This window comes from Amphiura filiformis, chromosome 5 (genome assembly GCF_039555335.1).
Source record: "Amphiura filiformis chromosome 5, Afil_fr2py, whole genome shotgun sequence".
In the NCBI taxonomy this organism is placed as follows: Eukaryota; Metazoa; Echinodermata; class Ophiuroidea; order Amphilepidida; family Amphiuridae; genus Amphiura; species Amphiura filiformis.
The window spans coordinates 8681196-8705700 of record NC_092632.1 but is presented as its reverse complement, the minus strand read 5'-3'; the positions used below and the strand labels follow the sequence as shown (position 1 = coordinate 8705700).

General features: G+C 37.3%; 1 protein-coding gene across 1 annotated transcript; it reads left to right on the top strand.

The window, feature by feature from the left end:
- Positions 1-9716: 9716 nt before the first annotated feature.
- LOC140152571 (tubulin delta chain-like) lies at positions 9717-22614 on the top strand. Its single transcript, XM_072174962.1, has 10 exons — positions 9717-9865; positions 10306-10364; positions 10867-11004; positions 11239-11380; positions 12420-12596; positions 13328-13423; positions 15208-15280; positions 18092-18233; positions 18934-19094; positions 20555-22614. Exons 1-10 carry the CDS (start codon positions 9732-9734, stop codon positions 20621-20623), a joined length of 1191 nt encoding a protein of 396 aa, XP_072031063.1. The 5' UTR covers positions 9717-9731; the 3' UTR covers positions 20624-22614.
- Positions 22615-24505: the final 1891 nt, after the last annotated feature.

Sequence of the window (24505 nt, the reverse complement as noted above, 5' to 3'; positions counted from 1 at the left end):
AGCTCTGACAAAGGTCAAAGTACTCAACTTTTAGTAATCAAACAATATTCAAATCGTACTCAAAGTTTTTCTATATGTTTTTTTGTTTTTTTTTTTTTTGTTTTTTGTTATTTGTTTTTGTTTGATTGTCAAGTTGATTGTTTTACACAGATCTTGGCCAAAAAGCAAATTGAACTCTCCGGGAAACTGACATTCCTATAATAAACTATCACTATATCCTGATACACATGTTAAATGTGACTTGGTAGGAATCAAAATATCAATTTATTAATTTTGAATAATTTCTAAATATTTTGTTCCTTTTCCCCGTATAGTCAATATAAAAGAGCATAAAGCATAAGTGTTGGAGTCCTGATTTAAATCTTGAAAATATATGCAATATTGAATCAATAGGTTTTTATAATGGTTTTAAATGCGAAACCCGAATCCCAAGCCTAGAGTCATAGAGGTTTCCGTTTTCAAGTAAAGTCAGATGTGCAGAGAGATGGACCTAATTAATGTAAATCAGAACCTATGGTAGCTTATGGTGGTATTGCTGACTTGGTAAACACTACAGACTTGGAGAGTCTTCTTCTGGTTCTCTTGTTCTTGTACGTTTTACTGGTGGATAGACCCTCCCTCGGGTCCATGGAGAACGACTGGTAATGTAGATTACATAGCATTAAAAATCAACCCAATACATGGACCCTCCCAGTTTGTAAGCAATTTGACTTCCAGTTCCCACAAAATGCTGGGAGTTCACTTTTACGGATTTGGAGTCACGCAATCTTTCTATATACCACGTCCATGTTTTCACTACATTAACGTTTGTGTAAGCGACTAAAACAACGATATTGTATCCGACCAATCAACGCAGCTTGGCAGCGCGGGGATATTTGAAAAGGCTTCCCGCTAGCTAAATAATGTGCAAACATTTGCAAACCGCACGCGATAATATACGCAATATGGACAATAGGCCTAAGTCCGAGTCGAGTGGTTGCCTTTTATTATTGCGCGTACCATGGGTCTATCAGACGCGTGCCACTTGAGCTCAATACCTCTCAGTTGTTGACAAGCAATGACAAGTGTCCCATCCGATCTTGCGTCACATCCCGCGGCATAGCTTTGTGCTACCATATTTGAATTGAAACTGGGGCGGGGCTTTCGTAATTGACATCAGAATCACCGGGCTTCGTTGAACGAATATTTGGAAGTGAAATCTCTAACACTTCGGAACAGTCTCGGCGTGGGGAGCGGTCACTGAATTTTAGCGTTCAATATAGGAGGTGTGATCAGTGTAGTGGCATCAATTTGAGCTAATTTGGGTAGAGAGAGGAATTGGTTTGGGCTGTGTATTTAGAATCGGGTGGGGGGGGGGGGGTGAAGGACTATGGCATATTTTGGTAGGCTATTAGGGCCTATGTAATTATATATCGTTCCATTATCCAGGCCGGACCGAACCGAGACTGTGGGACAGTCTAACTGGTGGAGGACTCGGTGTTGCCATTGACGATTCATTCTCTGTATCTGATCCCCCAGCTACACTTGAAGCTGTGGTCCGTTGACTCTGATTCATTTCAGGCATGGAATTGGCGGCATCTGCAAATCTCAAATGGGTAGTAATTGGACGTGTACCGGGGATCTGATCTCCGGGGCGAAATCTTTGTTTATTTATATAATAATAATAATGTATCATATTGTTTTTGGTTCTTAGGAAAAAGCAAACCAAACGGCTATGTGCCAGGGTCCCATGATATACTTTATTAAAATCTCCATATAGGCTGAGCCTTGAAATAAACAATGTTTCATTTTTTAATTTATTGCTCGGAGGCCACTAAATTAAGGGCAATACACCAAAAGGACCATGCAGGCAAAATAATAGGTAAAAACCAGACTACAAAATATATGGTGGCCGACAACGGTTTTGAATGAAAAAGGTGTGTGGCGCCACAGACCCTGTGGTGGCGCTTGACAATAACTCATGGTCATGATGGTTGGCGCATTTGGGTAAAATGAGGTTTTGGCAAGCGAGAGTCTGCAGAAGGGGTAATCAAGAGCCCAGTTGTTAAGGTTGCGGTAATTGGGTCTGTAGATGAGGTTTGTGGATTTGGAGAAACACAGATAGAGTTGCAGATAGCTGCCTATCTTGAAGAGATGACAAAGCCTGTGACGACGTCTTGGTGTTGAACAAGGAGTGGGATATCATGTACTCGAACAAGAGGCCGGCCTTCATTCGGACATATGCCAAGATTGAAGGACGATCCGGATTCCGGGCAGCAAATCGCTGAGCAGAATACCAGCCCATATAGTGATATTAAAAGGACTAAGGTTTAACTGATGAACTATATACATGTACTATGGTTAATGGATTTGGCTTCAAAACTAAACTAATGTATAGGACCTATTAAAAGCTATTAAACATACGCCGGGTCCTTTCAAAACTAACATGCCCTGCAAGGTACGAGGCCAATCAAATTAAGGAAAATCATGGCTTAACCCACCACTGATTGTAACAGAAACCATTTAATCACCATTCATTTCAGCAGTACCGCCGAGAACCCATGACGGGCCCAGGGGTAAAATGATCGCACGTGCCCCTTTTTACGGGCCCCTTTGGTCTCTTTTCTCTGCTTTTATGGACCCTTTAAGGTATGCCTTCTCAGGACCCCGGGCCCGGGGGTAACGGACCCCTTAACCCCTTGTCGGCGGCACTGCATTTCAAAAAAGTATATTAAAGAAAATATCAAAAGTCCCCAAAAGTCCAAGTAGTGGAACAGTGCCTAATTTGCATAAACCCAAAATGGCCGCTTATGCAGGAGTGAAATTTCAAACTTGGCAAGGTCTTGTTTAAAACCACACACCGATGTCTTGCTCTCATCATTAGGATTCAGAAAAAGTATAGTTTGACCATGTACCAGTCTCCGACATACAGTTCTTGAGTTATAGGCAAAAAGGTCAAAGGTCAAATTTTGGGGTCCACAGTCGTTTACAATGGAAATATGCTCCAATTTTAATGCAACTGGTCTCAAATTGTTCCTTTGGCAAAAATAAATCAAAATGATAAAAGTTGCATTGTTTCGGATGTTTTGTTACATAGGTAACCTCACAAAATAGGTCAAGGTCAACAGGGCTCAATATGGAATTCGATCTTCTTTGCCATGAAACTGTCCTTTTTTTAAATGTTTCTGCAAGCAGAGTAATTTGAAACCATTATTATCAAAATCAGAGCATTTTTCAATTTTTGTCCTCCTGTGGAATCCACATTTTGACATTTGACCTTTCCCCCCATAACTCAAGAAATGTATATCGGAGTTTTCTGAATCCTTATGACGTGAGGAATAATTTGGTATGGTTTTAAACAAGATTGGACCAACTTTGAAATGTCACCCTTTGCATAAGCGACCATTTTGGATTCATGCAAATTAGGCACTCTTCCACTACGAGGATTTTTGTGGACTTTTGATATGTTTTTGTGTAAGCTTTTTGGAGATGTATTCACATCACGTGAAGTGGATTCTGTTACAATTAGTGGTGGGTACTTTTCTTAACTTGATTGGCCTAAGGGTGGGTCAGTATGTAATGAGAGTTGACCTTTGACCCCATATATTGAATATTTGGATTTGGCATTTTTTAATGCCTCGCAAAATCCTCCACCTCAGACTAAAAAAAATTAAATTGCTCCACCTCAGATCAGAAAAATAATTGCTCCACCTCAGAACAAAAAAAAAAGATTTGGTGTCAAGGGTGAAAAACAAATTTGTTACAGTTAGTGAAGAAAAATTAACCTCATATTTGACTATTATAGCTTTCAAATTGCAAATTTTCTCGCGCTTCGCGCGAATTTGTTCCATTTTTCGTCATATTTATTATTTCAGCTTCGAATTGTAAGTATTTTGTTCGCATTTGTTTTATGAAAAGTTATTCTGGGACCCAAAACACTTGATTCAATCTTCTTCACAAATTTTCACCAAAGTCATGCACCCAATGTCAAAAAGAAATTTATGCCAGTCAGAGTCGGATTTAACATTGGGCCAGATGGGCCCGTGCATGTTCCTTTTTAGCGAAAATATCATATTTTGGACCAAAATATGGTAAAATTGCAAAATTTTGGGTGCTTCGTGTGCACTGGCCCTTTACATTCATTTTGGACTAAAGGCCTAATTGTCTGAAATATAAAATTTTTCTGGCGCTGCGCGCGCATATGTCTTAATAAGGGAATGTTCAGAAATACTTTGGTGGGGGGCTGGAAAATATTTTTTTTATGTTTAAATTTTTTTTAACCCCTCTTCGTGAACCCAAAAACTGTTTTGACCCCCCCTCTTAATGGACCTAAAACTATTTTGACCCCCCCTCATATTAGGTACAAAACTATTTTGACCCCCCCCCCATTATGTACCGTACCATTCTACATCAAAGGACAGAGGAAACATATTACTAAAACTTGTGGAATTGTGGAAATGTTTTGTCATTTTGTAAAGTAGCTCATAAGTATGTTTATGCAACCCAGTATTAATAAACCATCCATTTATGATTTGAATCAGTGAAGGGGCGGAAGCATTAACGGTTTAGGGGGGTGGTCGTTTTGGTTTTACTGAGACTTCAATTTTAGACTATTTTAATCCGAAATGAATGTGTGTTTTGCTATTTGATGGGCTAGATCGCGCGAAGCACAAAATTTACAATTATACTCTAGGCCTATTTGAGCTAAAAACATGGTGCTTTTCGGCGTGCTAAAAAGAAGATGCACATGACAATTATTGCTTTATTTTTTTCTTCTATTAAGATTTTGAAAAAACTTGTACCCCGTTCTCCCGCTTCCACTGCCTATATGATTGGAATGCCACATGATTTAATTGTAAAGAAATATATATCATCATCAAAATACAGTGATAATAATCTGTAGGCCTACTACATGTATGAAAAATGTAAAATGTCAACACTAAACAAAGAACGAAGATATTGCAACTTTTTAGAGCAGACCAGGTGGAACTGATAATAATAGTAAATACGAGACAATTTTTAACACTAGCCCCCCCCCCTCCAAGGTAAATCTGGCTCGTATATCAAATGGATGGGAGCCATCCATGGGGTTAGTGTGGGTATGTTGGGTTTTTTTGTGTATGAAATCCTTTATACACATATATAATCCTAGGCCTGTAATATATTCTACCTATCATGCAATGTCAAATTAGGACCTATATGACATACCGGTAGCCTAAGCCTACTACAATATGGTCTTCGATATAGGCCTACCCAGGCTACCCTACACGTAGGCCTATGCACTGTAGGCCTATTTGGTGTATTTTATACACATGTAGGCCTATCATAGCGTACCACCATGATTATGAGTTGACTACATCAATTGCCAATAGTGATACATGAACAATATGATGCATGCTTGTATTAAACAAAATAATTTTACGATACTAAACAACTTTGCCCGGCCACTAGCTTCTGAGTTTCCTATTATTCTCTATTTGATATCCAATTAAAGTAAATTACTTACCGCTTGTTGCCAAAATCGTATTATTAGGCCTAATCCACTTTAATAAATCTGCCAATGTCAATGTCAGTATAATTTTCCAGCTCTGACAAAGGTCAAAGTAGTCAAGTCACGTGATCTCATCATGCAATCCTTTTTTCGTCAAGCGCCGAATTCTCTGAATTCAGTACATTTTCGTTGTCAACCGTGTAATTGAATGAATGGGATTATTTTGAAATTTTAAAACGCTTAAAATATCACAATAAAGTAGGCCTATGTTAATAAATAATATTAATACAAGCTAAAACCGTTGGGGTTCGATAATGAACCCCACAAAACTAACCGAGTGTATGCGTTTGCGTGCTTGATAGAACAACCGTGAATTTAGTGCCACCCCCTTGGTCGGACTCCCTTGAAGACTCATAAATTTCTTGACTCCGTCGACGACTCTGAATGTAGAGTCAATTGACCCCACAGGTACGTAGAGTCAACTGACTCTCCTGTGATAATCAGGTGACTCCTTTGGAGAGTCAGTGCTAGTTTACTCCACTTATAGAGTCACTTGACTCCATTCTGGCTATCAGTGAGGGGCTGTGCAATAATTACGAGCCCTGGTGGGAGGGTAAAATTGGGGGGAGGGGCAGAAATATTTGGCGAGCCGAAAAAAGGGGGAGCAATCAATTTTGGCAAGCCGAGAAGGGGGGTACACTGAAGCGATTTTTGGCAATCATGGGGCGCCTTTTAAATAAAACGCTATAAAAGGCTTAGGAAACCAGTCGGAAATGCCGCAAATATGCACATTTTCCTGCTCGCTCTGGTGGGCCGGCGGTGGTGGTGGTGGGGGTCATACAATTTTTGTTGCCGAATAGGGGGGGGGGGGAGGGCGCAATTTTATTGACGCCGATTTTTTGTAAATTTGGGCCCCCCCCCCTTCCGAAGAAAATGATAGCCCCCTCAGCCTGGCCCCCTTAGTGAAATGGACTAAAGCTGGATTTATACTACATCGCTGAGCTACAACGATTGGCTTTTAGCCAATGAGGTAGAACGTTTGTTGTTGCGTTAGCGACGAAGTATAAACTAAGCTTTAATCGCCTTAATGGGTTACGAGCTCCGAATAACAGAGTTGGACGGACGAATTGTGTTGAGGAGGAATAAATTTCACCTTATTTTCACCCTTTTAACCTCTTATTTCATGTAATAAAAAATGTCCACAGTATTTGTTCAAGTCGGACAATGCGGCAATCAGATGGGACAGCATTTTTCCACCAAGTGTGCAGAAGTGATGAAAAAAAGGTGACAAAACTGAAACAACTGGAACGTAAACTGTTAAGCTTATACATAACGTTCCCAATTATATTTACTTTGATCAGACTCTGCATCTATCAGCAAGCTTATTAAATTATTTTTTATCAGGATATTTTTTTTCCAAATTTCTTTTTACAAATTAAGTGTACGTATGTACTGCTATCTGTCCAGTATTTTCCACAAGGAAGGAACTTTGCATTTTTGTATACCGGTACTCTCGGACTCCGTCAGCATTTTTTTTTTTTTGACAAACATAATTAACATGATTTAAAATGTATGTCACTATGTGTATATTCATGTACTGCGTTATACCAATTTCTTGTGTCATGTCAAAGGGAACATCCTCACAAAATCCCTTTTGTTGATGGAGAAATCTATGTAATATCCACGACGACACAATGAATAGTTACTGTGTGGATAGAGATAGAGCTTCAGCGTGGAACTATAAATACTTCAGTCACTTGACTCAATCGTCGCCAATTTTCAAATGTATTCTTTGTGAAGTTTAATGTTACCGAAATTTATTTTGATGACTTCTCTGCATCTTGAATATTCATAGCAAAGTTTGTTAATTTTTAAGAGATTAAACCGTGCTTAAACAATTCGCCTGCCCTACATGTATACCCAGTCTGGGTACGTTGTTGCGTTGTTATACAATTCGCCGATGAGTTATTTGAGCAGCTTTTTTGGGGCTCTATAATCAGCGTTGTGTCAAATTTCCATTGCTTTACATGATAATGGTGTCATGCTTGACTGATTCTGACGTGTTTTGAGATAGCTCTATGTTAGATATCCTCAATCCATTGTCAGTTATCAGTTACTCATGAAACACTAGCAGTGAATTTGCTCCTTAAGGGATGCCCTTGCATTCGTGGCTAGTGTTCGTGCGATTCTAACTTGGGGGGGGGTAAACATATTTCGTAAGATCATATAATTATAATGACAATAAAACATAATACACATACCCTGAAATAACCCCCTTTTACCTAACTTTACCTACCATTCTGCTACATGTATCTTAAATATGTTCAATGAGATACAACACACGTATAGCGCAGGCTCTTTCAATTCCTATGGCTATGTTCACTCAACAATGTGTGGATAGCGTAAACTTTATACATAATAAGACAGGGCTAGCCATCGCATTTTAAACCAAATGTTATTTGAAGCAGGAAATGATACTGTCTCAAACCTATTAAGTGACTGTCCAGTAATAAATTCATGCAGGGCTTGAAAAAATGTTAATTTCCTGGGAAGTAAGCTAAATTTCCCACAATTTATAGCATATTTTTATATACAAAAAAAGACACAATTTCCCTCCTAATACCAGAATTTCCCTCCAAACACCAACATTTCCTGAGAATGAGCTTCCCAAATTCCCCACTTTTTTGAGCCATGTTTACATGTGTACAATTATCTTATTGGTTGGATTATTTTCCACCATGTAAACAGCGACAGTAATTTAGCACATGCGTTCCAACACCAATTAGAAAACCCGATGATCATTCGAGTGAAATGGCTCGGGTAGTTCACAGCATCTTGCAAATGGTAGTGAGCTTTGGCAAAAATTGCATTGATCATTTCATAGTGAGTGTGTAGTTCAGTAACTGTAATTCGGCATACCAAGTTACAGTTCACTCTATTGATATCTTTTCCACAAATAAGAAACATCACAATATGTGGGCTCATTTTGGGCTCTAAGGATGTAGCTGAGGAACTCTTTCAAGGACAGTTTGGGCAAGCACTGATGATTTTAATCCCATTGTACCAGGGTTTGGGCGTGCATGGATGATTTTAATCCCACTGTACTAGTCTATACTCACAAAGTTGAGGTAATTGATCTAGATTGATCTCATCTTTTGGGTGGGTTCAAAATTCCCTGAGTTGGCAAAACCTGCAATCTTCATGGGAGTAATTTACTTAGTGCAAAAGTGGTCAAAATATTGCTCTGCAATGATTTGGATTTATCATATTGAGCAGCATTCTACTTGTGATGTTTCTACACTGTGTAGAGAGGGTCTACAGCATTTCTAAGGTAAAACTGACAAATATTTCTTGATGCTTGGATTTCTTAAACGTACAGTGCATCCCTATATACTGCGGCAAGAATTCAGGTCCGTAGATGTCATTATGTTTATGATAAAGACTGAAGTCTTGCTGGCAAGACTAAGTGAGTGTGTAGAAGAATTCAAATATCATAGATGTACTTTTGTAGGTCCTGTGGTTCTTGAGTTATGTTGTAAAGAGGGCTGAAACAACAACACTTTTGAAAAGCGTACATCTCATTAACATTAACAACAATAAATCAAGCAAGTTTTCAAATTATATAAGGCCAAAAAAAAAAAAGGTTCGTCTCAAAGCTCGCGCGCGCGGTTGTAAAATCCCACGATTTGACAAAAAACAAATGTGGAAATTTTTTTATTTCAAAAAAAAAAATATTTTATAGTTTTTCCAGAAAAATCGTAAAATCGAGACTTTTTTCTCAAAATACTAAAAAAAAATATTAAAAAAAAAATGGCATTTCGCATTTGTTTTAAATTTCTTGTGAGCTTTGAGACAAACCTTTTTTTTTTTGGGCCTAATTTGCAAAACATCAGTGTTATTTTTCAATAATATTGATTTAGACAATGAAAATCGGCTGCTGCGACCGCATCTGCCCTTACAGCCTGAAAACGGGTCTGAAAGCATCACAACAAAAGACTTGTGCACACAAAACATTGGATTTCATTTTGGTGTATTGTTCACTCTATGGAAAGTATCACTCTGTGCATGTCCATTTGGACACTACTGTACATTGTACCCTTACCGGGACAGTGAATTTAGATGCATGGGTACTGTATCATGTCATGACTGAGCCATGTGATTTGTGTAGACCTATTACCGGGGCAATGATCAATGTAACTTAAATATGAATTTCAACTAGATTAGGCCATTGTCCATCAAAAATTCAAACAATACAGAGAATATGATGTCATATATGAATTGTTTATACTTGTGTTTCAGGAGTACATTTTTGACGCCAGACAAAAAACTGAGATCTGTTCACATTGACACAGAGAAGAAAGTACTGAAGAAGGTTGTTAAGCAGCACAAGAAAAGGTAATATCATATACATAAAGGCTGAATCAGGTGGAAATTATTTTAGTCTTGATGCTCACAGTGACAATGACATTGGCCTGTTTCACTCCCGATTACTGTCAGAAATGTCTCCTGATGGCCAGTCCCTTATGGCTTATCCTTTTCTCCCATCACTCCCACTCATAGGGGATTTGGCCAGTCCCTTATGGCTTATCCTTTTCTCCCATTCACTCCCACTCATAGGGGATTTTCTTGTTTGTAACAAGATGTTTAGTTGGTGACTTGTCTACAGCACAGAGAGTTGTTAATTTGCAGAAAGTTGTTATTTTACTACAAGACGTTGACTTGTAAGTTGTAGAGTTAGGAACTCACATGTCCCTAAAACAATTCCATACATAAAGTAAAAAGAAACAATTAGAAGGAATAATGATCCACATGTCTCATCATTTTTTTCTTGCCAGCATACGAGAGTGTAATGTTGTGAGTGGTAAACAAGGAAGAGGCTGTAACTGGGCAATGGGTAAGATATGAATACAAAATAATTGCTAGGCTCATAACACTGTTACCTACTCATTAACCCCCTGAGCACTACCTGCTGATCTAACATTGCCTTTGATTGGTCAATTACATGATATCTTCATTTTAATCACCAATCAGAATGGAGTTTTGCAAATAATTCACCCCAATTTTTTTGTGTGGTGAAATTATTCTAACGATGTTGCTGATTGGTCCAATTGATAATGAAAACTCCTTTTTGACCAATAGGCAGATAGTTCTCATGGGGTTAAATTGATTATTTTATTGTAGCCAAGATTCATAAAATCAGCATTGAATAGATAGATCCAAGGTTTGTCCTTCTAACTGCCTTAACTTGCCCCGGCCAGTGGTTGATGATCTTCTGTCATTTTAATCTGTGATCTAACACCTCCAGGCTCCACCTAGTGTTTGGTACACCATAGCTATATAATAGTATGTATGTGTGCATCAGTATGATTTAAGTCCTTAGTATGATTATTACATAGGTTACAACGGTCCAAACAACCTAGCGCAAGCTAAGTTACCAGACCAGGTGTTGGAATCATTGCGTAAAGAGGTTGAGAGATGTGATTGCTACAGTGGGACTGTTATGATGCACAGTATTGCAGGAGGAACTGGAGCAGGTAAGGAGTGATAAAATTTAACATAGCAAAAAAACAATTCAAACAAGCACTACACACCCATTTCCAGACTAAGGATTTGGGAATCAAAGACTAATTCAATTTCTTGCATTTAAGGAGAAGAAGAAAAAAGCAAACAAAAACCAGACAAAATTAAATCAGAAACTATTTATTGTACAATTCTTCATCACTTTAACATGTCAAAATCTTCACATCATTGTTTTCTTCTGTGTGTAGGTTTAGGGTCCAGACTTGTTGAATTGATACGTGATGAGTATCCTCTAGCTTACATCTTGTCAGCAGTGGTAGCACCATGGACGAGTGGAGAGAGCCCACTTCAGCACTATAACTCTTTATTCAGTCTCTCTTGGCTTCAAAGGTAACTATGAAAATGTATTCAACAACTCTTCCTATACCTTTGTACAGGAGCCAAGCGTTGTTAATCGGTGATGAATCCACAGTCCAGTAGCGTATACGCGAACGCAAGGTTACGCGTACGTGTTACGCATGAGCGCGTAAAATTTGTCATGCCTGGAACGTATGCGTAAACATGAACTCTCTTATGTTGGCGGTAGCAGCTAAATATTACCGCTTTATTCTTTAGTTTTATTGCTGATATCAACAGAGAACTACCGCAATCTTCTGTGAGGTTGAGTGGCAATGACAAACGGACATACCGAATGAAATAATCAAGTTTGATTAGACATCTTTAGCTTGATTTGTTGTTGAAAGGGATTCAATCATGTTTCACCATTGTTTATCACCGAGTAACAACTCGCTCGGGCAGCCCTCCCGAAGTACACCACTCAGACAATGTGGACGCATCATTGTTAATCGGTGATGAACAACGGTGAAACATGATTGAATCCCTAAATACACAATGTATAATTGTTGATAAGGTGAGTTAAAAATGTGTAAAACAAGTTTGTTTCAAAATGAATGGCTTTGTGCTTGCAATTGGCCTGTAGTACCAACTCCTCATTTTCAACGACATGCTTAATTAATTACTCCCGCTGCCACTATGGTTGTTATCGGATTCGCAACAGAGTTTCCCCTGCTTTCCTGAGGTAAACTACAAGAAAGTGTATATAAATAAGCTGCATTCATGTAAACAGCCTGATACCTAAAAAATGTAATAACTGCCAATTATCATCGTAAGTTGAGCGTAACGCCATGTTGGCTTTCTCGGTGGCAGATTCGAATCAATTTACGCGAAAGTCCTTTTACTTGTGTGTATACACCCCCACAGCTGCAAAATCCAACATGGCCTTGCTCTCAACTTGAGATGAGACAGACTATACAATACTGATCAAAATTGCTGTAATCTGCTTTCTGTGAGGCTTTTAACAATGTCACATATTCATTAAGACTATGTCAATCCCTGATCCTAATTTAATTCCTATACCTTTTCTTTCCAGATACTCAGATGGTGTATTGATGTTTTCAAATGATGAAATCCTTCACAGACTTTCTGGTCTGAATGTGAACAAGAGAGACAGAGAAACTGCTAATGTGACCATTGATGATATGAATAAGTACATAGCAGAGAGTCTAGCTGGCGTGATGCTTCCTGTCAACAGTCTTACACCTAAAAGGTAATTTGCTGAAAATTTATAGCCATGTCTGGCTGTTTTTGCCCAGGTACTTTTGATGACTTATCTGTATCTTGAATCTTCATAGCAAAGTTTGCTAATTTTTAAGAGATTATAAGGGGTTGTGCAATAATTATGTGTACCCCCGGGTGGTGAATTTTCAAAATGGTCTGCCAAAAATTGAAAGGAGACAATCACCTGTCTGTATGTCTGGGTGGGGGTGTGTAGGGGTGTGTGTAAAGAAAATAGTCCAAGCAAAGTATTTAGTGTTAAACCACATAATTTAATTGCATAGCAAATATTACACACATTTTTGGTCATAGACCTTTGTCATGGGCCAAGCTGCACAATGGGAACTTCAATGTAATGGTGGTGTTCAAGGTCACACTGAGATCAAATGGCATTTGATGTCAACTTGTAAAATAGGCTGAAAATAAAAAAGTTAAAATATTTACCATGTGTGATGTTCACTTCCCATGTCTTCAGACACCGTTTTTGGGACCGCCATCCTTATTGTTTTATTTCTATTACTAAAAGTAATTGCGTAAGCAGGCGGTCGCGAAAGCAGATGAGACTTGTGATTTGAGTACCGCTTAGTCTTTTCAAGCTAAATTGATTCATGTATTGTAATCGTTATGTGCAAACTATTGCGGTAAGGGCACTTATATCAATGATAACTATATCACATTCAAATTAAATTCATTCAAAATTTCATGACATTTCTTTCTCTTCAGTGGTGTATGCATTGGCAATGAACCATGGGAGATGTTAAGATCAGTTTGCCCCATGCCAGCTTATAAGTTCGTACAGATAGGACACACATCTAAGAGGTAGGTTGTTTATTTTATAGTTTCTTCTCAAATCAGCTACAGCTTTCTGATGGAAGTTAACTTTCTAGAAAAACAATTACCTAGCCCACCTCCCGCCCCTGACCACAGTGTTTGGTGCAGTCACGTATCCATGGTGAATTAGACAGGCTGACAAGGTGTTACTATGCGTGGAAAAATAGAAGCCCCTCCGCACATACAACTAGTGCATGATGTCTGCACTGTTAGTGCCTGCATTAAACAAGTTGCATAGAGAAGTGTGCATAGACGCAAACATATATGAAAAGGAAGACTCCCTTGTTGCATTTTCATAAAATTATGGCTATGAAAGTCAGAGGTCTAGGTATTTGTGTGTCTAGGGTTAAAACTGCACTGAGGGTGTACGTCATATTTTATTTGTTTACAGTTTATTTTATTCTCCATTTCTTATGAAATGCAAACATGAGTAGTAACTTGTATATTAATCTGTACAGTCGGAGGGCCATCATGCGCGTTTTCCGTTTAAGGTCAAATTATTAACGTACGCGACTTGTGCAAAAATGACCGTCGCACTCTTGGGTATGCTTTTTTACCTTTCCCGCGGGAAATTTCGATTAGAAATGTACCGTTAATATGTGAAGCCAATCATCTTGGGCAATTTACAAATAACTTGTATTGAAAATATCTTCACAATTCTCTACTTGATTTCCATTTTGTCTACATTTGTCGTTAGAATTCGTGATTTTTGCGTTTGCTTTACCTTCAAATTTATTTTCGTTGCTAAGGACTTCTAACCCGGATATTTTCTGTCTTAACGCTTTAATCATTCTAAATCTTAGCCAGACAAGTAATTTCAACCTTAATCTATCGATTAGTCTTTGTTCCAAATTTTGAACTTAAAATTCTAAGTTGTTATAATGGTTTAAATTGGTTACCCAGGTTAGGCCCATCGACGAAAATTAAGTAAACAACTTCATAACAATACCGCGTGACTTGACACCATGAGCGAGTACACATAGCGACTTTGTTGCGCCTAAGCGCCCATTCATCTGCGTTCAGTGAAATACGCAGCGCAGTTTAACACTGCTCGCATGAACCTTCTCAATGTTGTTGTCGCATGGGCTACTGAATACTGGTATTTTTCCGTCTTGTAAAATACCCTTTTCATCCCGACAGGTTTTTGTCTTAACCAACCAAAAATCTTGACTTTTTAATATGAGGATAATAAGCCATGTTTCTAATCATGTGCAAATTCCTGATTTATGAACTCGCACCATTTTAAAAATAAAGTAGTTTTTGTTACTCTTTTATCTCAATTCATGACAGAAATTTGTGTTTATGTGCCCATATCATATTCCTTGCAAAGTTACGGTATTTTTTGTGAACATATATGGAATGTTGGAAGCCTTTCTTGTAGTTATATATAAAATATATAGCTATTAGGAGTTGTAGTGAGAATTTTGGAAGCTTTTAAAACTGCAACCCAAACCAAGCGAATTTAAATTTTCGTTGTGTGCGTATTCATAGCGCACAGTTTAATAATAGCGCGTCAAAGTTGAATGGCCCTCCAACTGTGTACTGTTTGAATAAGACAATCATCAATATATGAAAGTGCATGACCCTTTTGAAATAATAAGTGTTTATCTCTCACAATGTGTTGCTTTTATGTTGCAACAATACTTTGACCATCGCTTGAAGAAGGAATGTTTACTTTTCTTTCCCATTCTTGTTGATGGTTGTAGTGTAGTAACATATTCCACATAATTATATACTGTATGTAAAAACTTATCCACCTTTGTTTTGTGCAGCGATGTAACCTGGGAAGCCCTAGCCAGTACTCACACTCATAAGCTATGCAGATATGACACAGATGGTAACCCTGTATCCTTGCCAAATTGTTATTGAGCTTCCATTTTCATCTCAAAAAGTTTTATTCATTAAGTTTCATCCAGCCCAAAACATACATATCATTGTGATATGTGGATACTGCAGAATACCAAATTGCAATAAAACTGTCCCCTCTATATAATCCATGTAGTGCCTTACACAAATTTGCTGAGCGTAGGTAGTGAAAAAGGCAAACATGCACTGTCGAAATTTTGATAATACTCGTATGACCCTATGCAATCACAATAATACAAAGAGGTGTGGATGGTATGTAGTTATCTGCTATTCATCACAATGGTATCACCAAAAGACTGTGAGATTGGTAAGCTCCATTGAGTAGGGTATTTCTTAGATTATTTAAGAATGCAGACATTTTTCTTGCATCATTAAGTACTGATAACCGATGTCATGAGATATTTGCTTGTCATCATTAGGGGTAGCATTAGGTTTTAAAACCAGGGGTTCTGAAAGCCCCTGAACCCCCAAAATAGACAAAATAAGAGGGAGCAAACCCAAAACCGGGGGCTTTCTTTTTTGCAATTCTGTTTTAGGGGCTTTGTTAATCATGTTTAGGCCATTTCTTTAGCCAGAACCCAACCCTTACCAAAAACGTAGTCCTAACCCAAGCTCTAACCTTCACCTCCTAAATCATATATGCTATAACTTAACCATAATCCTGACCCAAAAATTAAAATAATTAAATCTCAACTTGCAAAGTTCTGAAAAATTATGATCACACGATCCTGGTCAGGCACACAATGTGACTACATGAATTTTGTGTGTAAATAGTGCAGAATTCAGCACCCTAAATATCAACATGCGCCACAAATTTAGCGCTATTTTATACCTACATTAAAACATTACCGTATGTAAGGAGTACACATTTGACTTTTATGTGTTGAGAAAACTCCTAATTTTTACGTGGCATGACTTGAAAATTAGTTTAACTAGCGGTCACCCGTCTTTCGCGGTTCGTAAATAAATGCAATTTTACAAATGCATCACCACCCTCCGAGTTTTTATTGCGAACAATTTTACCAACTCCCTAATTTATTACCGATTGATCAGTCGTTTCATTTAATTCATTTTAGTCAACTTCTTCTTTGTTGCCCCCACCCCGTGTTGTCCCTATCCTCCCGTTCTTTCCACTGTTCCCCCTTTAGCTCACATCCCTCTCCTCCCTCTTATCCGCTCTGCCTCATATCTGTCCCTAGTAATTATCATGGTTTTAGTACTTCTTCCATTAGTCAACTGCTACAAATGTTGTGAATGTGAAACATATCGCCAACCCATGGCACCCATGCACTCTCCTCACTCATTTTGATTTTCCCGTGTTTATTATTCCCCCTTGTTTGAGAGGCAGCGTGTTGATACGCGATGTTGCGAGATGACGCGAACTAAATGATACGCGTTTTTTGTTTGACGCGGCGTGTTGATACATAAAGACGCATAATTTTTATGTTTGGTAGCGATGTAGTTGTTAGGTGGACATAGTAACTGATGCTCACTATTTTGAGGTCCCTGGATATTTTTTAAGGTATTTTTGCTCATTTTTAGACTTTAATCACTAAGATTGAAACTAGAGCGATAACCGCACCATAGCTGAACCATGTGGCTTTGGCAGTATATTGTGGTTGGCCTATACCACTGTCATCATTGCATTTAAATTTCAGCTCAATTGAAGCATTTTGAAAACTTGACATTTGACCCCTTTATTGCCCCTTAATGACCTTAAATGAATTTTAAAATATATTAAACATGTTTAGAATGTCATAAGGATCGTTGCGTTTAAATTTCAGCTCAATCGGAGCATTTTGGAAAACTTGACCTTTGACCCCTTAATGACCTTAAATGAATCTTAAAATGTTTTTAAAATGTTTAGAATGTCATAAGGATCATTGCATATAAATTTCACCTCAATTGGAGCATTTCAAAAACTTGACCTTTGCCCCTTTATGACCCCCTTAATGACCTTAAAAGAATTTTAAAATATTTTTAAATGTTTACAATGTCATAAGGATCATTACATTTAAATTTCAGCTCAATTGGAGCATTTTGAAAATCTTGACCTTTGACCCCTTTATGACCCCTTAAAAACCTTAAATAAATGTTTTAAATATTTTAAACATGTTTAGAATGTCATAAGGATCATTGCATTTAAATTTAAGCTCAATCGGAGCATTTTCGGTTAAAATGACCTTTTTGACCCCTGTGACCCCAGGATGACCTCTGACGTTTGGAAATATTGTTATTATATTCTTTATGTTTTCCTCTTTCATATGACACCACTCATGGGGTCATACCTTCGTGGCATTTAGAGATATGTCCATTTCAGACCAAATGGTTACTCAGTAAGCTAGTAAGTAAGCTAGTAAGTAAGCTAGTAACATTCAAACATATAGGCTGATACCATTTCATGGTTCAGCAAAAAATGAGGTGAATATGCAGCGTAAATCGGTAAATGATTAGGTTTGCAAAAGTGCAATTTGCAGTTGCGTCACCTCCGTTCGAGTTTTTATCCCGAAAAGTTTTGCAACTCGGTAATTTGTTATAGATGGATGATTTTCTCTGGTATACCGATCGAGCAGTAAAAATGTGATGGGGAAATCCCCCAGTGAGGTGATTCTATAAAAGGCAGAGATCATGAAGTTGCAAGTGGAGTCGATTGTCGTGCTATTTTGTTCACAGAGCCTTTACTTGCACGCTGTTTCAACACATCGGTATTCAGAGTGAATGATATGATACAGTTCTGGGAGTATTTATTTTTGACATTTTGTCTGATATTCCTTAACTGGCCTGTACCAGTTTTCTTCAATATCCACCCTTGCAGTAGTCAGAGGAGATTCCACTGGGACATTCCCTCGTAGTATCAAGTCTGTGGAATCTAAGATAACCAGCGCTTACAATTGTGTCAAGTGGAACCCATTCCCAGTGGACTTCTGGATCAGTAAGTTCAACTTCTTTTATAAACTATCACATCTAATAGTGATAAAATTAAGTTCTGCACATAAATACTTCAAGCTTAGTTTGTGACTGAATAATCACATACTGTTTCTGACTCAATAATGACATGCTTACATGTACCAAAAGATGTTCTAATTAAAGGAATAAACCTTTAAGATAAAGGAGCAGATAATAGTTATAAAACAAAACTATAATCTGTCTCGTCTCAAGTAATGCCATCTTGGATTTTGCAGTGGCAGAATCGAATCACAGTCATTGCGAAATCCAACATGGCATTACTTGAGATGAGACACACTATAGTTGTGTTTATCAGTATTTTATGTTGTTCTCTTACTTGCCCAAGAATGAAAGGGAGGAAGAAAGAGGAAGAGCAGAAAATTAAACATTAAAGCAGCCAATTACCATAGTATTATTACATCATTGCTACTGTCCAATTCATTGTGCTTGCTCTTGTCATACTGCATTTTAATTGTGGGAATATCATAGCCTCTGGTAGATGCAGTGGATGATGACATTTGTTACAGGTTATGTCTGTTCATTTGTACAACTTACATAGGCATCATGGTGTAACTTCGCCTTAAAAACTAATTGATTCACAACACAAGCTTTAAATTAAATTTTAAGAAAGAAAATAAAAACTGAAAATTAAGATAATGATTATGGCTGCTTTCATTTTCATACAGGTTCTCGTAACATCAACAGTCATCCCGGTACAAGTTCTATAACTGTATGTGCCAATAGCAGCAGCATAGTAGAATACACAGAGTCAGTGTTTAAAAGAGCACAGGATATGTTCCAAGCTAAAGCATATCTACATTGGTACCAGAGATATGGCTGTGATGAGGTAGGTGAATATTTGATGGGTTATTTTGTCTGGCAAGTTAACATACTTGTCTTCAGAATGCAGTAATTGTCATATGTATCTAATAACAGAGGTACAAAGGAGCATAAGCTTGGCAAGCATTAATTATTACACTATTCAGATGAAGGAAATGGCTTTGGTTGTCTATTGATAGTAACTATACTATATGATCAGCTTGTAATAGCAGGAATTATATTGATATAGAATGACATACAGAGGGTGGAAAGGGTAATTAAAGAAGCTAGTAGAACGACAGGATTTCCAGACAGTGTACACTGATCTTTTGTTGAAGAAGCTCACCGATGTGATGGAGGATCCCCAACATCCACTCCACCATCGCTTGTAATATCATCATAACTCAAAAACTGGTCGTATGCAACTGCCGCGTGCAAATACAGACAGATACTTGAACTCATTTGTCTCTCAAGCTATTTTGTATCATAACTCCAAGTACCGTCGTTAATTTATGTTTTCATACCATTTCTAGGGAGTGCCTTTGAATTTCATTGTGCTTTATATAATACCTGTTTTTGTATTATGCTTGTTCTCTAATGTATTTTATTATGATCTCATGTGCATGTAATTTCCAGAAATGGATTAATAAAGTTTAACTTGACTTGACTTCACCTGACATCCAAACAGCTGGGCTCAGCAGCTACACATGCTTTTGTGTTCACATAAGCATAAATTAATATTTCCTTGATGTGTGTAGTTACAAAAACCGAATAATTCTCACTTATTACGAGCTGATCATAGTGTAACAACATGTAACAACTCTTTCAGAAATAAATAAAATCCCTGACATGCCAAGTAAACACCAGAACTTACTGAACTGTAATTATGGAAATTAAAAACATCATGAGCTTAACTAGTCGTGAAATCAAATAGTACTAACCATTGCAAATCTGACAAACACTATAGAAAAAATATTAAATTGGTGTACATCGTGGAACATTCAACTACACTTGTTACTCCGCGACTAATCATGCTAACTACACGCGCGTACAATGCTACTCTATGCGTCCATATTAGGGAGGCTATCTGCGTACAACTGCTTACTACGCACAGCCACGCAAAGAGCATGTTTCACGATGTACACAAATTTGATAATTTTTCCATAGTCCTGTGTTAACTCAAGAGATACAAGGGCCGCTGGAACATATTGGATTTATTTTGTATATTGTGATGAATTACAAAACTTCGGGGGGCATACAATGTTTTGCACATTTCTGTGGGAAACACTCAGGTTATTTAAGTTAGTCTTAATATTAATGAGTCTAAACTGCACTAAGATTGTTTTGTTCTACCATAACTGTTGATTTTTTGACAGGGTGTAAATGTGTTAACTGATAATTGTTGTCATTATGGTCAACAATTGTAGGATTGGTGATTTGTATAATATTCTTATCAAAGTTTTTTTCTTTATTTGTATCTATTTACAGACCACCTTCTTAGAGTCGTTTGAAACCCTCAATGGGGTCATCAATGAATACAAAGAAGCTGTCAGTTGATGAACACCGGCCATTGGCTTCACCTCAGTGCAATACACTATCAAGTGCAACTTACCTGTAAACAGTATACACTATGTTTTTGTGTGTTCTGGCACAAACATACTATGCAATGCAAATGAAAAGCAATGACACCTATCATGATGGGATGTTCAAAATAGTGTATTTCATTTTCAAGACTGCAATAAGTATAAATCTCAATTAGTACATTACCCAATATTGCTGCAGCCAGGTCATAATTAGTGAAATTCTGATCAAATTACACAAAAAAATTATCTTCATTGACTCAATTTATGTTTTAATTGAACCTGTTTTATTGTGCAACAGCATGAACAAGACCATTTCCGCCTTTTCTAAAATGCTCATCTCCAAGTTAAAACTATATCATCAAACACCAGTACATATTATGTGACATGATCTGGTCCATGGGTTCCAAAGGCAGCAAATTTGAAATTGAGATAAATGCAAAACATGGAGTCAACTAGAATTTTGCGGTTCTTGGGTTGCGCAGTTGCAGTTCTTGACGCATCATTTTAACCAGGGCGATTTCCCTTGGATGTGTGAAAAAAAAAATCCAGTGGAATTTGAAGACCGCTAATTGCAACTCCTCCACCAAGTCATAACACTATATGTGACACGATCAAGGGAAATGTCGATAATATTGATTTTCAGATATTGGCAAAGAAAGTGTTAAAATTCTTTTGTTTTATATTGTTTTCAGCAATTGATAAATTGATGTAACTTCGCAACATAATGTCGTATCAACATGGGGTTTTCAGTTTCTAAAAGCTCTATATGTCCTCTTGAGAAACATATGTAAAACTCATTTTCGACCAGGGTTGACATGTGACTCATTCCCCTTGATCGTGTCACATATGCCTAAGAAATTGCACTCGGGGACATATAATAGAAATATGTATTTTCCAACAAAACCTAATATAATTTGGAGACCACCAATTACCACCCCTCCACCAAGTCACATCACAATACGCCTTACCACTTCCAAGAAATTACACTCGCAAGCTCAGATGAAATGACGGATAAACAATCAGGAACTATAATACCTCTGATGGAGGCTTTAAAAACACAAGAAAATGCATATCGTAAAAAACTTAAGAACCTAAATAGTGTGCTAGACCTTTGGTGTTTTCAGTATATGATGGTCTAATGCTTGTATAAGATAATTACAATTTTATAATTTTGAAAAAATCCTCCGTTGGCCCCCATGGAAAAGATCATGTCACAAAACTATATTGTACAATGCTGTTTAGATCAACTATCAGGATTGAACTACAATATGTAATTATACCACTAGGCCTATAGAGCTGAAATGGCATATCAGGCAGGAGTTGAACAAAATAATTTCAACATATTCAAGCATGTACTAAGTAGACAAAAGAAACCAGTTAAGAGCTCCATAATTACATGAAAATAACCATTTTCAATGCTGCAGTAGATAAGTTAATTTCAAACAATTTATTGTATTTAACCGTTAAATAATTTCAGAATGACTAATGTGATTGTCAATGTCACAGAGGTAAGGTGTGAGTTGTGACATTTTTGTTTAATTACTTCTTTTTAGTCAGAAAAGGTTCCAAAATTGACACAGACAAAAATGTTGGTAGTTCCTATGTATCGTAATTTCAATTTAGACAGGTCAAAGTTACGTGTGCAAAGTTAGGATTTTGACACCAATAATGGCCTCCAAAAGGCAATTTGTTTGCAATGGATTCATTTTGGGACTTCTTGTGTGAATGCTCTCATCACCTTGGATGACAGCAAAAGTTAAAATAGGGTGCTTAAAATTGAATGAGGCCTGTTTTATGACACATATCTAAGTAAAGTCGTATGCAGACTCCGAGTATTAGACGCATAATATTGTATGTAACATATCTACATTATTTAATCTATTGCCATTCTATTTCCAGTAATGTTAGAACAAAGTTCTAACGAATGTTTGATGATGAAAAATCGATAATATGTTACATATAATATCTAGCAGAAATTTATTATCGATTTTACGTCATCAAACACTCGTTAGAACTTAAACATTACTGGAAATAGAATGGCAATAGATTAAATAACGTAGATATGTTACCTACAATATTTCACGTGCAATAAAAAGTCTGCATTCTGCTTAAAGCTGTATGTACAATAGCATGCATTTCACCACACAATAAATCAAACCAACAAACTCAAGTATGTTGTTCCAGTTTATTATCATAAAGATATACAGGCTATATCAAAATTCAGTTTTTAGTGATTATAGACAAGATGGTCACATCAAAATGCAATCTAATTTGTAAATTTATGTTATAAGAGATTAATGAAATGACCAATTTCTGGTCATTTCAAGAGAACCTAATGCTTTACATCAAAAAATGTTTTACGGTTGATTTTAGGTTTTCGAGACGTACTTGTGTATCTTTCGCCTGATGGGACATGAGGGATAACAAAACTTGGCGTTCCACCTCATTGTTCCACTTCAAATAATGTTTTCTCCCATGTTCTATCAGGCGATACACACATGGCTTGGTCTCAAAACAATACTTTAATTCTCTAATTAAACAATTGTTTTAACCATGATTTCAAAGACAACTAGGCCTAAGTGTGAAACAATTTAATTTAGCTAGACTATGCTACATATTTTGTCACCGATTTGAATTATGGATGAGTAGCTTTTAAAAATATAAGATAAATCAAATGGCACCATTAGTTATGTTATACTGCCCTCTATAGTAACTTTCTGATAAATAAAGGTTTGTCCATCATTACTTTGGACAATCAAAATCCTTGTGGAGACCACTTTTGTTTAGTGTAAATTTACTTTGATTGTAGGTAAGCTGACACACACCGACATCGCCTGGCTAATAATTATTTGGTGCAGCAGAGACATTAAAATGAATACACGGGATCGATACACGTGAATTGCTATGCACGATTTTGATATCAGACGAAAATCTTCAGATACTGGGTTAGAAAATGATGAATATCTCCGTAAATGAATTTTTCTCAAGAAACCAGATGTGGTCTCATACACTTGAAAATACGTGTTGAACAGATATTATAGTCATTAGCGTGCGCTTTGAAAATTGGCCGTGCGCTTTGAACTCAAAATTTGACCAAAACTCTCAATTTTATATTGCGTTGGTCCTGTAGGCCTATGGACTACAGCGCGCAGCAGGCTATAGCGGCACTCACTCAAGTGGAGACAGTATATTAACCATTGACCGCAATGCTTGCTCACACAGCGAGAAATCAATTACCCCATCTATTGTCATAGCCTTAGTCAGGTCACTTCGCTAATAATATGCATCTCATAAGGTCGGAATAAAATAGCCATGTGTGGCTGTGGATTCAACCTACCATGGCGATTTCTACTATGAAGATATCGGGGCGATGTCACTGTGTGACATTAGATAGGTTTATGTGTGCACCAGTGCGTTTACTACAGTCTGTCTCTTCTCAAGTTGAGAGTGCCATCAGAGCATTTACATGGCTTTGTCGCCAACGTATGTAGGATTAGGTTAGCATGTGCAGTTTCGAAACTGCCACTGTGAAATCCAAGATGGATTACTCTCAACTTGAGATGAGATGTACTATAGTTGGGTGCCAATTTATACTTTCAAGCATTTCCAATCATATTGGCAGAACTACAGTGGAACCTAATTAACACAAAAGGGCCAGGACATCAGATTTAGTTTGTGTTAACAGGAATTGTTGTTATTTGGTCATTATAATGTATATAATGTATATAAAGGTACATATCGTTATGAATTCGGCAGAGAGCAAAGAAGTTGACTGTAAATAGTCCCGATGTATAAGACTTGTAGTATTTCAGGCGATTTGCCAATTGTGAGCAGCGATCAAGCTCTTTGTACTGTT

Bases quoted from the DNA above. Each gene is read 5' to 3' on its own strand.
- LOC140152571 (XM_072174962.1), top strand. From the start codon at position 9,732: ATGATGTCATATATGAATTGTTTATACTTGTGTTTCAGGAGTACATTT. The intron at 9,866-10,305 runs GTAATATCATAT...TTTTCTTGCCAG, and splicing joins GTTAAGCAGCACAAGAAAAG to CATACGAGAGTGTAATGTTG. The intron at 12,597-13,327 runs GTAATTTGCTGA...CTTTCTCTTCAG, and splicing joins AACAGTCTTACACCTAAAAG to TGGTGTATGCATTGGCAATG.